The sequence below is a fragment of the Apostichopus japonicus genome, chromosome 14, assembly GCF_037975245.1.
Source record: "Apostichopus japonicus isolate 1M-3 chromosome 14, ASM3797524v1, whole genome shotgun sequence".
NCBI classification, from domain to species: Eukaryota; Metazoa; Echinodermata; class Holothuroidea; order Aspidochirotida; family Stichopodidae; genus Apostichopus; species Apostichopus japonicus.
Window position 1 is genome coordinate 16,590,809 of NC_092574.1, and position 16,412 is coordinate 16,607,220.

The window sequence follows — 16,412 nt, forward strand, 5'->3', positions numbered from 1 at the left end:
TTACAGTAATCAGCCTGTAAGGCAGTTGTTAATTTTGCAACTCTCAGCAGCCTCTTGTGGACGTGGGTAAAGTCGAATAACTTGCACTTCCACGTCGACGTGGTTATACAATTAAATACTGTTTTAGCCCTGTTTGGATTTTCATACTGCATTTTAAATGAGAAAAAAAAGAAGCAGGAATAACACTCCCTACCTAGCAGGTCAGGGCTCAAGCCCCACCACCTCACAGATGCTAGCTTCCAATGCTCCTGATGCCACAGCATTAATCCCATATACACAAAGCATTGTTCATAAAACCCCTCTAAATCACCCCATAATAATGATGTCATCTCCATTCATCCAGCAAGCTCACACTACCAATTTTCCACATATATTTTCAATCCTAGAATTTTACAACTGTTAGCAACTTGCTATTAAAAATGCAGGTGCCTACAAAACCTACTGGCTGAAATTCTAACTTCCCACTGGCATTTTCTGGAATAACATCACACATCAGTCACTGAACAGGCTTTTGAGAGTAGCCCCATAATATAGGCTGATAATAAAGCAGTAAATACAGGGTTTATGTTAGGTGCGGAAATCACGACGATTCTTTGACCAATGACTGTTGACCTACTAACCATGTACTTAAGTTCTTAATGTCTACTGGCAGAATATTGGCAGTGCCTATTCTTTCTCTTCTGGCAAACAGCAAAATTCCGCCTGCATGAATCCAGTAAAAAGCCAGAATTTCTCGGGATATATATTCTCTTACCTTGCAAGGTTTGCAGACATCTCCCCGAGGTTATATCCCATATTTTGACAGTGGAATCGGCGTTCCCTGAAACCAGAATGTTGTCTTTAAGTTCCATGCCACTGGTGAGGGACTGGTGTCCGGTCAAGGTGTGCCGATGAACCCCAGTATCCGCCTCCCATACCCGTATAGATGTGTCTAACGAACCGCTCACAATGTGGACACCGTCGTACTGGAACAGCGACAGGAAAAAGTGTATGAAAGTATGAAAATGGGGAATTTCTAAAACATATATATTTATTAAATTTTGGTTAAATACTTGAGAAACAGTTTCACTTAATAATTAATATAAATTACAATTAGACATTTTTTTAATTTTATGAAAAGCCTGGCCAATTCTTGCCCTTTGACACCTTCTTGAATATTCATTATTCGTAAGGTCCCACTGTGTCTTCAACGGAGAATCGCAGAATACCATCCAGTACCAGAGATTATTCCATTTTACAGGAGGGGTAAAGGTAGGTTACATATATATATATATATATATATGTATATGTATATATATATATATATATATATATATATATATATATATATATATATATATATATATATAATGAATATTCATTTCTTATTTACGGCTTGGCTTGCCTAAAGAGTGGTTATTCTGTGTAAAATTGTCAGATTCAAAGCGCCAGGGGTGCACTCTGTACAATCATAACACTTGGGTAATACGCCCTTAATGACAGTTATTCAAAGCCAATTTATACGCTTTAACACACCAGTAGAATCACTGTGGTCGAGTGGAACGGACTTCGGTTCGTGACACGAAGATCCGTGGTTCGATTCCTACCTTCGCCTGATGAGTCCCAAAAGGACGAAACCGGTCGTGAAGTGGAATTTTTCTGGTGTGTTATTCTTTATTGAATTATATATATATATATATATATATATATAAATGAAAATCGTAATGAGTTGGAAAATCAAGAACAGTGAAAAAACTTTCAGCCTCCACCGGGATTCGAACCACGGGCCTCCCGCTATTTATACATATATATCCATATATATCCATATATAAATATATATATATTTATATATATATATATATATATATATATATATATATATATATATATGTATATATATATATATATATATGTATTGTTTAATTGCGGATACCATCTGGACTCACCTGTAATGAATACACTCTGTTAGTGTGACCCTGAAGTGTGTACAGACACTCCTCCGTCTCTGGATTCCAGACTTTGACCATGAAGTCGTAGGCGCCACTGACCACCCTCCGGCCGTCGTACTGGACGCACCTTACCGCTGCCACGTGGCCCACTAACACATGGAGACATGCCCCGGTATCAATGTCCCAGAGCCTTAAAGATGCATCTCTAGAACCACTAACAACTCTGCAAAACACACACAAAATAAAAAATACCCTTTTCACTTGCGACCTTCCAAGTTTCATCATCACTGCAGGGTCTCAGCCTGATAGACTAGACAGTTAAATAGTAACAGATTTTGTTTCTCTTCTGGTACTTGCAACGATTACGTTACCACAACCTTGCGCCAAAATTCAGCACAAAAACGAAGCTTTGGGAAATACTGGAGGATATTAGAATATGCATATATACGTTTGTGTGAGACACAAACATCTATGGAAGATAAAGTCAACTGGAGGATATTATTGCCAAATCGATCAAAACTGGAATTTCCAGGAAATGCCGAGGCTTGCTTGCCTTCGGTTCTTTTCCTTGTTCATTACCTTCTATTGGAAAAAGGGGGCTGGGGGGAGGGGGAAAGGAAAGTAAGAAATGATATTGATTTACTTATTCTCGTGAAGGTGCATGCATCGTACAGTAGAGGTGTGACCAAACAGAGTATGAATACATTGGCCAGATTCAGCATTCCAAACTCTCAGAGTACGATCCGTTGAGCCACTGACGATGATGTTGTTCTTCATCTGGGAAGACCAAACCCCTCCAGTGTGGCCCGTCAGGGTCCGCAAGCACTGCAGAAACCAGAGATTTAAAACGGAAATTAGTAATTTTTCCAAATGAATTTTGATTATGCTGTAAACTACTTGTCAATACTGCACCAAATTTTTGCAGTGTTTTATGGCACCAGTTTGCATTTGGTGCCATTCTGCACAATTTTGCCTGGTTCTATAGCATTATATGGCACCATGCCGTTATGCTATGGAAAAACGGTCAAATTGCTATACAAAGATGTATAGAATTTTTTGTCACACAGGAACCGTAGGCTTTCCAAAGGAGACAAAGTTCAGAGACTTCAATACTGCTACACAAAATGTGAACACTACATTATTCTTCCCTGTTGGCACCAATCTGCACCCATCATATGTGGCATCATTTTGTCAGGTTATACGATACCGTTTTGCAACAACAAGATTGGTGATCTGTGTTCTTTAGAAATATCATCTCCTAAGGTCAAATTGGGAAGATAACTTCAAGTGTTGGAGAGGACACCCTACAACTACTGCTCATATAATAAGAATTCAATTTAGGCTGACAATCACCCTATATATGGACTTCATGGAAGGCAGCGAGCTTTAAATTTTAACAAACTGGGAAGCAATTGTGACTTATTCTAACCTGTCTCATTTCTTCAACTCTAGAAATTGAGAGACAGTTGAAAACAAGAAACAGAATTGTAGTAATTACTTTAAGACTTACACATCTACGTAAACTTACCTTGCCGGTCAAAGCCGACCAAACTTTCAAGGTATTATCGTCAGAACCGCTGACAATCCGCTGGCCGCAGAATTGGAGGCATGTGATCACATGATCATCATGGCCTTTCAAAACCTATCAACGAGACAAAAAACTATGAACATATATCTATATATTTACATATGTATCAATTTTAATATATATATATATAAATATATATATAAATATATATACATACATATACATATATACACATATATATATATATATATATGTATGTATATATATATATATATATATATACATGTATGTATACGAATGGCGTGTTATTACTGAACAAGTATCTGGGGTAGTGACATCGACTCAAAATGCAGGGTAGTTCATCAAATTGCTATACCAGCCAAAATATGTCCAGAAATTCCTAACACATAATGGAAAGACCTTGCATGGAAAGAGACCTTGCCAATCATTTATACCTCAATAATTAACCCACCTTAAAATTTTATGGCCAACCTTTTGGAATGAAATCTGGACATTTCCTACCATAGCTGCAACTTTGCTGCTGCAAGGCTAAGGCCTTGACAGCCAGCATATGGAAACAGGGTTGGAATAAATCTTTAACGACTATCGGGGAATGTCAGTGGATGTGTTTTCCGTATCGCCAGTGACCGGTGGTACGACATCCACTCTCCACAGAGAAAGCCTACCTTTGGTGGTTTCATTTCTCCGTGCCTCCAGTTATACTCGATCTGATGCGTTCTGAGGAACAGACTCTTCCAGGGGCTACGGGACACGCCACCGTGACTCCTCCGTCGGAGCAGCTTACTGGTGGGTTCATCGATGCCGGCCTCCAGACATTTCTCTCTCCAGAGGAGGTTATCTTCGCAGAGTATTCTCCAGGTCTGGCAGGTCTGAGCCGCCTTGAGAATATCCCGCGGCTCCAGGAAGGATAAGACGAGCAATGCCACCTACGGGATATGGATAAAGTATTAGACACAAAAAAAAAACAAAAAAAAAATACCGCGAACCAGTTGCCAAACAAAGGTTTTGCTTTGGGTTTCATGATACAACAGGCCTTTTATATATGGGGAGATGTGTCTATTAAATTCAGAATGAATATGAGGGATAGGAAATGATCAAACAGCTGTCCGATTCATTACCAGCATATGTTGTGTAAAACTTGTTGTGACATCCTACTTTACTAAAAGCAGAAAAACTAGCTTAGTTCCTTGGCAAACTGCCATAAATGGAGCAAAACGGCTTATTTATTATGTGGGTGTAAGTGGTAAGCCATTAGAAAAAAAAAATTATGTCGGGTAAATTGATATATAAAAGTAGGGGGACTGAAGTTTACTGAGGAAGCTATAGCACACTATGTCCTCTTTGCATGAATGACTTCCCCAAATTAATTTACATTAGGGGTGAGGGGGGATGGGAGGGGAGGGAAGTGGAAACAGAAACAGGCTCTCTTACCTCCTTTGGCAGTAAGGAGATGAAGTCTCGTTGGAATTGAGGTTCTATGACAGACATGATATGCCTGACTTGGGACGGATCACACTTCTCGATTAATTCATCAATAGCCAAATTTTTCTCAGCCTCAGACCAATGCTGTAGAGGAGATAAGATAGAGCAAAGAAAAGAGAATGTCATCATCATCTTCATCTTGTCACTATTTTATGTGCCGTGGTGTATGGTTCCCAACTTACACTCATACACTGCTAGGACCGATTGCAGCAGCATTATAAATCTAATCATCATATCACGCAGGCTTGGCAACATCCTAAAGAAGATACAAATGCTTAGTGGAACTACAAACCATTCCACTGTCCTCTTACACACGTGTCTGTGCTCTGCTTGATCGATGTGGTTACAACATTCAGATGCAATAAAACAAAAAATAGACCACATCATCAGTCACCACTAGAGGACATTGGGATGGTGGTGGCTGAGTTTGTGTGAACAAGTCATACGAATGTACTGACCCAAGGATACAACCCAAATCAACGACACCCTCACATCACCTAGGCTAGCAGAATTAAGAATCGGTTCATGTAGATCAGTTTCCACTACACATTAATGGGACGATGTTCTCTTTGCCCTCTACCCACAAACCAATGAAACTCATGCCAACCACCCCCAACCCCAACCCACCTCTTCGATACCACATTCTCTTATTGATAAACTATTTTCGGACCGCTCCGTTTCATTCTTCCGTCCTACTTATTTTCTTCACGGCTATTGTTACCTTCCTCTAGGTGATATGCTACTACAACAAAACTTCCACATAAATGTGCAACCAGATATCTTCACTTTACCTGGAAAGTTTTGACCCACTCTACAAGGTTAGCAGGTGGCTGCAACCTTGTCGACAATCTTCTCTTTGGCAGTGCATCAGCTTTCTTAAAGCTCGTCGTCTGGACAGGACTCGCAGGAGGAGGCATGGCCTTTCCGACATCATCGGTGAAGAAACGACACGACTTCTTGGTTGGACTAGCCTTCCTTTCCTCACTGGAAGTTGCGTTCCTTTTCACCTATGAAATGGATTATTTTTGTGAGAATCGCTGTATCGGGATTTGCTCTTTCAGCTTACAACGCACTCAGTCATTATCAAGCAGGCTTGTAAGAATGTTTGGGTTTGCAAAATATACAGTAAATTTATCTCCCATTTCTTATATTTAACAACTTTATGCAAATATACCCCAACTAATGCCGTAAGGAGTTCTTCCAATCACGCAAACGACAATTTTAAAAGTAATTCGTTCCATGGGGCACTGCACTGTTTGACCTTGAAAGGCTGTAGAGTTGCAAACTTGAAAATTACGAAACTTTCACAAAGATCACTAAAACATTGCATGTGTTGATTTTAATTAGTATTTTAGTATGTAAAACTGTACTAAACATAGATATGCAGCCCTGCCTTATAAATCATGGGTTGAACGAATGATTGTTTACAGTCTCAACCAGATACATGATTGAGGGTCTGCATAGCCCATGTATACATAGTAACATTAGGCCTATGTACGCCCCTATTAAATAGGCCGAGTTCGGTTTGGGTTGAAATCGTAATCAACGAGGTACCGACCGACATAAGCACACGGGCACCCAGGGGCACATTTTGGGACCGTTCCCATCGCTAGCCCACATACCTCATAGAACACTGTATATACAGACGCAAATTAGAAAAACGAATACAGACTTCAAAAGAAGATGTTTGCCATTCCAAATTTTTTTCCAATGACGAAAACTTTAGCTGTTACGATCCAATCTTAATGCCGAAAGTTGCCTAAATTATTAACAGGTAAGGAGCATAGGGGAAAGAACCTCTCTGCCCTATTGTTACTTACCAGCTTCTACTGTAGCATCTCTTCAATTAGTTAATTATACTGTGACTTTTCTAACGCTCTGTTTGGGGGTGATAAAATTATATACTTTGGTGAAGTTTTTTTTTCTAATTTTTCTGGGTTATTTATGATCATTGTGGAAAACATGTGAACAATTCTTTAAACCGCTCTACGCCACCTGTCTACATGATAAAACCAGCACTGGTGGCAAAGTATGTAAGTTTGGTCAATGTTTGAGTCAAGTCAAAAAGTTTTCAAAGGAGTGATTTATCATCCATTAACAATTTTCCCATAAATAATAGATATTTGATATTTCAACTATTTAAAGTCAACAAAGCCTAGGCCAGTGTTTAGACTTGATGAGTTAATAATATCTGACACAAACTGTGCCATCTTACGCTGTAAGAATAATTGAAATAGGCCTCAAAATCTAGACTGCAGACTGATCCTGAATGCAGAAAGGAGGCTTTATGCCATTTTTCGCTCTATTTTCATTTTAAATTTGAAGCAGTAGTACAAATCTAAGGCAGTATTGTACCTGTCTGGAATCTTCATTTTCCAATTCTGAGATGGAGCTAAGCCTGCTGGTGGAGGAGGAGGAGGAGGAGGAGGAAGGTTGTGCCTGCCCGTCATGGTGGTCTGAGTTTCTCCTTGAATGTTCCCTGCTTCTCGTTACCGGTCTAGGCAGGACATCTCCCGTAGTCTGTTGTACTCGTGACCTACCGGAAGAGCTGCCCGAGTTGCGTAGATAATGACTGCTCTGTGATGGCAGGTGCCTAACGGTGTCGCAAACGATTCTGTTACCATTTAATTCAAGGATGTTGCTTCCAACTCCTGGAACGGATAATAACTCATTCACGTTTTTGAAACCGTGGCTAGCCTACAATAAAGACAACAACAACAAAAATTGAGAGTTGACTTTTAGCAGTGCTCAAGTCAAACCCGATTTGCTTCGGTAGCATTATCGCACCCATTAACAACTCCTCGCCAAGGCTTATTGCCAGGAGATGGAAACTGACTTATGAGGTATGGGACTGGACTGAAATGCACACAATGTAAGTTACAAGGAAGTTGAGTTGGTCGCAAACATGATGTCATCCTATACTATCATGTAATCAAAACCAATTTTTTTTGTTTTTTTTTGTGGTCTTCGAGTGTGATCTGCTTTATTTTGGATGAACTTCACATACTTGTTGTATTGTTTGCCTACCAAAGGAAAGAATGTCTATCGGTATGTCGGATTATTTTCCATACATTGATTGCATTCTCCATGTTTTGGAAAGACACGATCACACCACTGTAACCCTCTAGCATCCAAACGTACTCAGAGTGCCTTCCACAGAGTCGAAAGAAGTTGGGAAGTACCTGAATTGATTCTGGCCCAAGGTCAGATAATAGTACAATACAGATAAAAGACTGTACATTCATAAAACTTGCTCCAAACTATTGTCAAACCACAACAAAAACAAATTTTTCTTTTTTGACAAGAGTTTTCTACCTTGTCTGTTTAATGGGACAAGATGTAAGAAAGGCAGAATTTGCAGAAAAAAGGCAGAAAAAAAAAAGAAAATCCATATATATAAACATTACAAATGAAGTATATATTTTGTTGTTCATAAATTGGAAAGTCTCCATACCTCTCTGTGCTTGATGATGGCTTCAGCTCTTGCTTTACCAATGCCTAGCAAAGTTTCTAGTTCGTCTGTATTAGCAGAGTTTATATCAACCCTGCGTGCCATGCCTTCATTCTCCAACGCTACAGATGCCTCTACTTATCATAAACATCGTTGTTCTTCAATTCCTATGAAAGAGAGGGGGAAAAAAGGAAATCATGGAGGTTTTGTTTTGAGTTTGACCTTTTACACTCTTGTGATGCTCACTTCCAGTTAACAACATTAAAATGGATTCTGGAAGATACTGTAACCAAATATTGAAAAAGTATCTGGTAGTGTTAAAATAATAAGTCATGGAAATAGGGTGTAAGAGGAATAAATACAGAACCAGAGTGACTATCCTCCACGTGGTTACTTGTCACACACACACACAATTCAAATTCTTACCAAATCAAAACCTAAGGCTTAGTGATTTCCCCCCATACTTTTATCTGGGAATACTTCATGGAAGAAAGACTGCACGCAAGATATTCCCAGGTTTGATTCAGCAAGATACTTGCACTCATGTAGACCTACAAATCAAGCTTGGAGTTCATCTTTATATCATCTTTAGTATTTGAGTTACCATGTTCACAAGGCTTTTAAGACTTTGACCTATACTTACTTCAAATGACCCTTGACGTCCAAAGAAACACAATAAAGATCTTGCACCCACTATAGTGAATTTACATAACATACAGGGTAGAGTATAAAGTTATTATAAGGTCAATCATACATTCAAACTAATTAGGCATATCCAAGTTCATTGCCAGTTCACCTCTGAAGCAATATAAGAAGTATTATTATTAAGTCAGTTGCAAAAATATAATAATGAATCATTCCAATGGACATAAAATGTTGCAAACTTTGGTTTTATGTTTGATTTCTCTAACATGGACCTTTCTCAACATGGATGTCAGTTATGTTATTAACTTCACCCAACTAATCGCCCTGACAAATTATGCCAGTTAATCATACTCTTGTCTGTCATCAACATGTCTTGTGGATATCAAAGTAAACCTAAAATATACTTATGTTCACACACATGTACACTAGATAGTATTACCACACATCCTTGAACAAGCCTTCTTTACTGTTCTGAGTCTATGAGCAGATTTATATTAATTTTAAAATTCCAGATATTTGGGAAGTTCCAACAGTTGTCAGAGATACAGTGAAAACATTCTCTTTGATTTGGCCATCTGGCTACTCCAATCTGGGCACGAAACAGCACATACTTAGTAATAGTAACCTTACTTCAACCATTTGGGTTGTAAAATAAGGTATAACATTAGGCCATCATTCTGCCATCGGCACTTTCTGCCATAGAAAATGTGCTCTTTTTGCCATGCAAAAATTGCCATTCCGCGATGCAGTAAAGCACTTTATGTATGGCTGAAAGAGCACATTATTGTGGGTGCATTGTATATGCACTGTATTTCTCTTTTAACTCTACCTAGGCCCGCAAAATCCACAAAATTGGTCATTTTAATCGACAATCAGAATCGGTCTTTTTAATAAACAATCAGTTAATTTAATTTGATTTATTCAACCAACTATTAAATATTTCAAGACAATGTATCGACTCTAGGAACTAACAATTAAAACTATTCAATCAACCTGTACATAAACGACTGTATTAATTTCCCTATCTTGTTGCAACTTAATTCAGTCTATCCAGCGAACCGTCACATTTCCAAGCGATTCAAAGAAAGTTTCACCGATACCTTCCTGTACACCATGGTAAAATCCATTCCTTAAATGTACCTTTTCGCCATGGCAGAAAGGCTGGAAACCTATGGCGGTATGTCGGAATGGCACTATAGATCCAGGACTAGCCTAGGCCTATTGCTTTATAACTTAAAATCTGGTACAGTGGTAGTGGTACTTCTAGAAATAAACATGTGTACTGCAATGCATACTTTACAGTCTAGAAGTTAGGCGGAGGTCTACATTAATTAGTCAAACTTAACATACGCAACTACAATAGACATAGGCTAGGGCTATTCAAAGTTAGTTCTAACGTTAGACTTAGACCTCCTATTCCTAACTTTATCTTAGGTCTAGCAAGCTAAAGTTGAACTGTAAAGTGTAATATTATATTACTTATTGGTGTAACTTGTGTCAGTAGCCTAGTAATAACACTTAATACTACTGCTAGTGCTAGTCCTATACAGTATTACTACTACTAGTATTAGTACTGTAGCCTAACTTAGGCGTAACAATATTATATAGACGAAGACTTAGTATAAAAGACATCTTGTGAGCTGGCAAGTTGAGCAGAGCCCTTCTCCTCACCTGTTCTTAATACAGTGATATTGATGAAGCAGTTGAGGTCCAAGCCGCGCCTTTCTGTATAGCGTACGTTTACCCGTACCTGGCTACTGACTACCGTGGTGAACTCTTATTATTTATACTTGTCGCACAAGCAGCAACACAATTCATGAAGTTCGGTACTCGTGCATGCAGCGCATGCATTGGGGACGTACGTTGACAATTAATATCAGATACAGTTTCGCGCGAAAGAGGCTTTCTTCCTTGTTGCTATTCAGGATCCTTTTCCTTGCTAAGCTAATTAATTAATTGTATATTTGTTAACTATGGGGTTTATCCGTGCCCAATGTTAGCATTTATTGTCTTATTTCGTGCCCTTCATAATCATCTGTATCTTGTCTTTATCTAAAAGCGCTGACAGTTAACGTTTCAATGTCCTAAAAATTAAGTCTACGCTACGGTGTTCGTGACTGTAGTGTTAGTGTTACTGTTAGTGTTATGTATAGAGGAGAAGCCTAACGTTAAGTTGTTAGGCCTTGCTAAGAGTACGACAAAGCTGACATCGACAAAAGATTGCTTGATTGGGTCTAGCAGCTATCGATCTGCATGAAATAGTTATCCTTTTCTCAATTGCACATGCTATTTTCAGTGGTTCGTGATCATTTTTGCGAAGTTAAATAAATACGTTGATACGTAAGGATGTATACCGTAGTATTTACTATATAGTATATTTAATATCAATTTATATCAGCTTGGGGGGTGTAGCTCAGTGGTAGAGCGCGCGCTTTGCATGCGCGAGGCCCCGGGTTCAATCCCCGGCACCTCCAGATGTCCTTTTGCATATGGTGAATTAAAGTTTTATTCTATTTTTTTCTCCGAAATAAAATAAAAAAATCTTTTATATTTTTCTTTAACGGTCTTAAACATATAAGTACACATTTCAGATAAATTATCATAAAGGGAAAATTCTCGTTATACTTTGTGGGGAAAAGTAAAAAAATAATCCTGGAGGTGCCGGGGATTGAACCCGGGGCCTCGCACATGCAAAGCGCGCGCTCTACCACTGAGCTACACCCCCTTGACATATTCTGGAGCGGGAAAATATATTAATAAAGCATACGACTGTATGTAGTATATGAGTACAAACTGACGCATGTATCTGAGGAAGAATTGTTATGTATATAATGATAACGTACTCTGTGATTTATTGGTTTGGATATATCCTAGTACCTAGTCTATGGATCTCTGGAATGCACTACTAAATGACATTAGGGCAGCATTATCATTAATTGTTATTAAAACACCTCTGAAAACACACCTTTTCGGAAACATTTTCAATTTAAGGCTTCGTGCATTGTAATGCTCTTGTCATGTTGTTTTCAAAGGCGGGCTGAGGTAGGGTGAAGGGGGGGGGGCAGAGGGAAATGGCCGGGCTTGAGGCAAGTATCGGTGGTTATCGAAATTACTACCGTAAAGATGGTAGCATTGGATTAGAAAACATCGGTAAAATGTAAGGAAATCCACATGCGGGCAGGTTCCCCCTGTACAATTTGGTTAATTCAAATTTATATCTTTGTAGATAATTTTTAATGTAAATTAGTCAATTAGTGGGAAGGCCGTTCCCCCCTGAATCCCACCGGCTACAAGGTGGAAAATGGACATATTAGCTGAAACATTAGCAACTCCTTTGAGCTTCACAGTCACTCTCCCTTGCTATATTATTGCAGGCTAATATAGCCTTCGAGAAAAATTGGATGGTTCCCCCCCCCCCCCCCATTTCTAGATGTTACCCACTGGGCATTTGCAGATTTATACCCTAAAGAATATAGTGCAGTAATAAGTTAGCAAAAGACTGAGCGGTGCGTGTCGCGGCCGGGGGGGGGGGGGGGTGAGGGCGACCGCGAACTTTACGGGGATGTGAAAACCGTGACCTAAATTTGAGAGGTAAAGCCACAAGTTTCACCTTTAAGAAGGAACTTTAAAAAAAAAATGGATTCTCTGTACAGCATTTTGTAACCGAAATTCCAGTATTTGTATAATTTCAGTAAACACCACTTTTCATTGGAACTGTTTCCATTATGGATTATTACAAAATGGAAAAGGGTACTCATCATTAACAAAGAAGGGTACTTTTCTCAAAACTGGGTGGGTTGTAGGCTTTGCTCCTATACCCAACGCCCAAACCCACAAACGGATCTCAATGGCGACCTGAATCAAACAGAACAACTGTTTCTCAAAGTCGATGCCGGAACACGATACACGTTATGCTGGTGTTTATAAATACTACCTACCGGTAATACAGAAAAATAAAACATGCACTCCTGCGCTTGTTTAAAGTTTGTCTTTCATTATTATACATTAGTACAAACTAGAAAGCGAATCCGGCAGGTTAGGGGTAGGCTTATACGTCACTGTCCGTGTCACAGAATGACGAAATGAAAAGTATATTTTTATTTTAATTACTTTTCGGGGGAAAGCTACGGTTTTTTTTTGTCAACTTCTGAATGAAATCATGCTATATTTGGTGAATCAACATTGTCCCACATTCTCATTAAACTAGAATGTTATCCAACCCACCTGTAACTTCTCGTTAGTATTTGGAGTGTAGTATACGTCATATATAATCACGATTATGTCATTTAACAGAATACATATAACATATATACAGTATCATATTAACACAGTACTGTGTTGACTTTTGTTCAATACATAATGGAAATACGCGTAAATGTAAGCAGAATACGTACACTCCTCGTATGCGAGACCCTGTTCTCAAAATCATGTCTTAGTTGAACAGTAGTGTATACTGTCAATGATTAGACAATAAATTTAACAGTTTTTTTTTTTTTGTTAAATTTTGGTTTGATGCCAGTAGTATAAAATTGTCAGCTCTTTCAGAAAGAAACACTTTGTAGAGTTACTCAAAACGTGTAACAAACCAATTGTACACTGTCGAGTTTTGACTGACATTTAGCTTGCTATCATGCGGTCAGCGAAAGCAAGGAACGCCCATGTACAAAAAGTGTAATTTACGCTTATTCGTCCTGGGGGAAAGTACGCAAATGGCTTCAGGAAGGTGGCCAGGGTAGCCGGTCTCCCCTTCAGCTCCTCGTACCTTCGAGATATCGTGGAACACCCACCGAATACCCCCCCCCCTCCTTCCCTCTTGTTATATGGATCGGGAGAATACATACCCAACTATTCAGGAACTCGCGAAGCATATGGAAAGGTGGCGATCATTTGATCCGTGCATAGTCGACCTCGGGCCTTAAGTGTGTGTTTTATACCTTCCAAAACGACCGTATCGCGATCTTTTGAAAAAAATCAATGTACCGATATCATTTACTGATATCGGCTAAAACAAATTACAGTAGTTTAAACATTTCTCTTTCATAATCTTTTAACCAATCATCATTAATCTGAACTTTACTGTATGTCGTTTTCCGATTAAAAAAGTTTAAATTTTTAGTCCAGTCGGATTTATGTGCTTGCATATTCGTTTATTTTACAAGGACGCTAACTTCAAACTACTCGAATTCTCAGACCGTTTGATCAAACTGCATGGCTAAACTTGCGCAACTAACTTCAAATTCTGTTCTTTCATATTATATAAGCCTATTTCTGATTAGTTAATGTTCACTGTATGTCTTTTTTCCATCAAATGAAAGTTTCCGTTAGAAATTTTTCTTCGAAAACCTCATTATAACGCCTCATTATTTATTCATGAGCTACGTCACGAATCAGCTTGTGTATCAACAACATTCTCACTGATGCTTCGTCCGACAATCGTATTGTGATTTCTGAGGTGAATTTCGAGATTTGTTAAGTAATATGCAATGAAATAAGATGACGACATTGCAATAAACATAAATTAACAAGTTGAGAATCCTATTTCATAGTTTCCTTTGAAATAGGATGAATATAGTGATATAAATTGCCCACGTAAACGTTTGTAGCGAACGTACAGGCCTACCGTGCTGTATGTATTAATGCATATGGTTTCGTACAGTTAGGTTAACACTCGTATGTACGTAGGCTAAAGCTATCGTTAGGACTATCACTGGTTGTTTGTGTGGATGATACCACTGTAAGTGGGTAACTCTTTATTTTGCTTTTACAACCAATTGATTTGTAACAAATGTTATTTTCTCAAGTTCGATTAAAAGGTGTGCAGACAAATAAATGTATAAACACAACGTCATGTCTCAGTGTTCGTTTACATTCACTGCTATAATTATTTTAGCATCAATTCATTTAGAAACAAATACAATCCCCTTGCCGGTAATGAAACAGTCCGCCTGTCAATATGCATATTCATACCGGTGACTCATAACATCGGCGGATTTTAGTCTGTGTGGCTTTGTAGAGCAAATGCTCTTTTATAGCCTGAACTTTTCCATAAGAAGCCATCCTTGGCTTACCAGAGCCGCAAGCTGACCGAAGTCAGTCTCTTACATTCATATTTAACGTCCATGATTATGAATTGTCAATTGTCATCAACTCTGTAACTGGACGACATACATTAATCTTGGAGTGACTCGAACTCGGGACCTTATGATTGAAAGGCACCGGCGTTAACCACTGAGCTAACACTCCTATATAGGAGCTAACACTCCTAGAGTATGCATTACATCATTCCATGCCTATCTAAATTTTGATTTAAATCATTGTGTTTATCCAACTTTTTCTCATTTCATTACCCTCATTTGGAAGGCTTAATTCCGGAAGGGAACCAAAAAACCAATGAAAATAAAGAACACGAAATTTATGGGGTTGTCTGTGAAATCGTTTTGAACACTGGATCGGTTAACCGTGATTCATTTTGTGGTAGGCTACGTTAATTATTGTCGAATGACAGCCTCTTACACTGTGTTACAGACAGACAGAAATCATTGCGTGTTCTTAGTGATGCTTGATCAAAGTGCATGCGTTTGACACTATACATCACGATCTTTTACTACACCGTCTTACTGAATCGTTTGCAGTCACATGGTACCGCACATTCATGGCTTGTGTCCTATTTGAAACAACGTACCCAGTCAGTTATGATAAATGGCAAGTCTTCAGCTAGTAAGGACTTACTGACAGGCTTTCGCCAGGGTTCTGTATTGGGCCCATACATGTATCCATTGTACATCTCCACTGTTCGCAGCAATTGCAGAGAAACACAGAATTAACATACAAATGTATGCTGACATCACGCAGTTATAATGTTTCATGTGATCCGAAGGATGCTGATACTGTGCTACGTCGACTGGAGAGTGCGATCTCAGAAATACGAGAATGGATGACGGACAACCACCTGAAATTGAATGATGCTAAAACCGAATTTCTAATTATCTGTAAAAGAAGTACAAAGAAGTTTCTGTCACACCAGGCGCGTACGCAGGGGGGTTCGATGGGTTCGACCGAACCCCCCTGCCGCAGTCGACCCCCCCTGCAACTCGAACCCCCTCCGTGAACTAGGTGGTTCGTCAACACGTAGTACGTATACTATTTTTTGCCTTCTCTCAGATACTCATTATGTATAGGCTTGCACAGTTAAACACACGCCCCGTTTAGTTCGATGGTTATTTTTGGTTGCCTCCTATACATTAGTGTTAACTGAATATGCTATTTTTAGAATCCTTCAATAACAGCTCCTGATAGATCCCCCCCCCCAGGCGCGGCGGAACGGAAAAATTATTGGGGGGGCTAATGTGTGGAGACT

The 16,412-nt window shown here is 39.0% G+C and overlaps 1 protein-coding gene and 2 non-coding genes across 3 annotated transcripts in view; 1 reads left to right on the forward strand and 2 right to left on the reverse strand.

Moving 5' to 3' along the window:
• LOC139979651 (F-box/WD repeat-containing protein 7-like) overlaps positions 1-11,108 on the reverse strand; it is a 17,926-nt gene extending 6,818 nt beyond the window's left edge. The window contains exons 1-10 of the mRNA XM_071990660.1: positions 10,727-11,108; positions 8,414-8,577; positions 7,315-7,656; positions 5,751-5,966; positions 4,909-5,043; positions 4,143-4,403; positions 3,457-3,570; positions 2,572-2,753; positions 1,926-2,151; positions 755-965 (exon numbers count right to left, since the gene is read on the reverse strand). Coding sequence (XP_071846761.1) covers positions 755-965; positions 1,926-2,151; positions 2,572-2,753; positions 3,457-3,570; positions 4,143-4,403; positions 4,909-5,043; positions 5,751-5,966; positions 7,315-7,656; positions 8,414-8,515 — 1,789 coding nt within the window. The 5' untranslated portion in view covers positions 8,516-8,577; positions 10,727-11,108. The remainder of the gene's footprint in view (positions 1-754; positions 966-1,925; positions 2,152-2,571; positions 2,754-3,456; positions 3,571-4,142; positions 4,404-4,908; positions 5,044-5,750; positions 5,967-7,314; positions 7,657-8,413; positions 8,578-10,726) is intronic.
• Positions 11,109-11,457: 349 nt separating this feature from the next.
• Trnaa-ugc (transfer RNA alanine (anticodon UGC)) lies at positions 11,458-11,529 on the forward strand. The gene has a single exon. It is a non-coding gene; the product is annotated as a tRNA-Ala (tRNA).
• Positions 11,530-11,708: 179 nt separating this feature from the next.
• On the reverse strand, positions 11,709-11,780 carry Trnaa-ugc (transfer RNA alanine (anticodon UGC)). Its single transcript has one exon. It is a non-coding gene; the product is annotated as a tRNA-Ala (tRNA).
• Between the last annotated feature and the right edge of the window lie 4,632 nt (positions 11,781-16,412).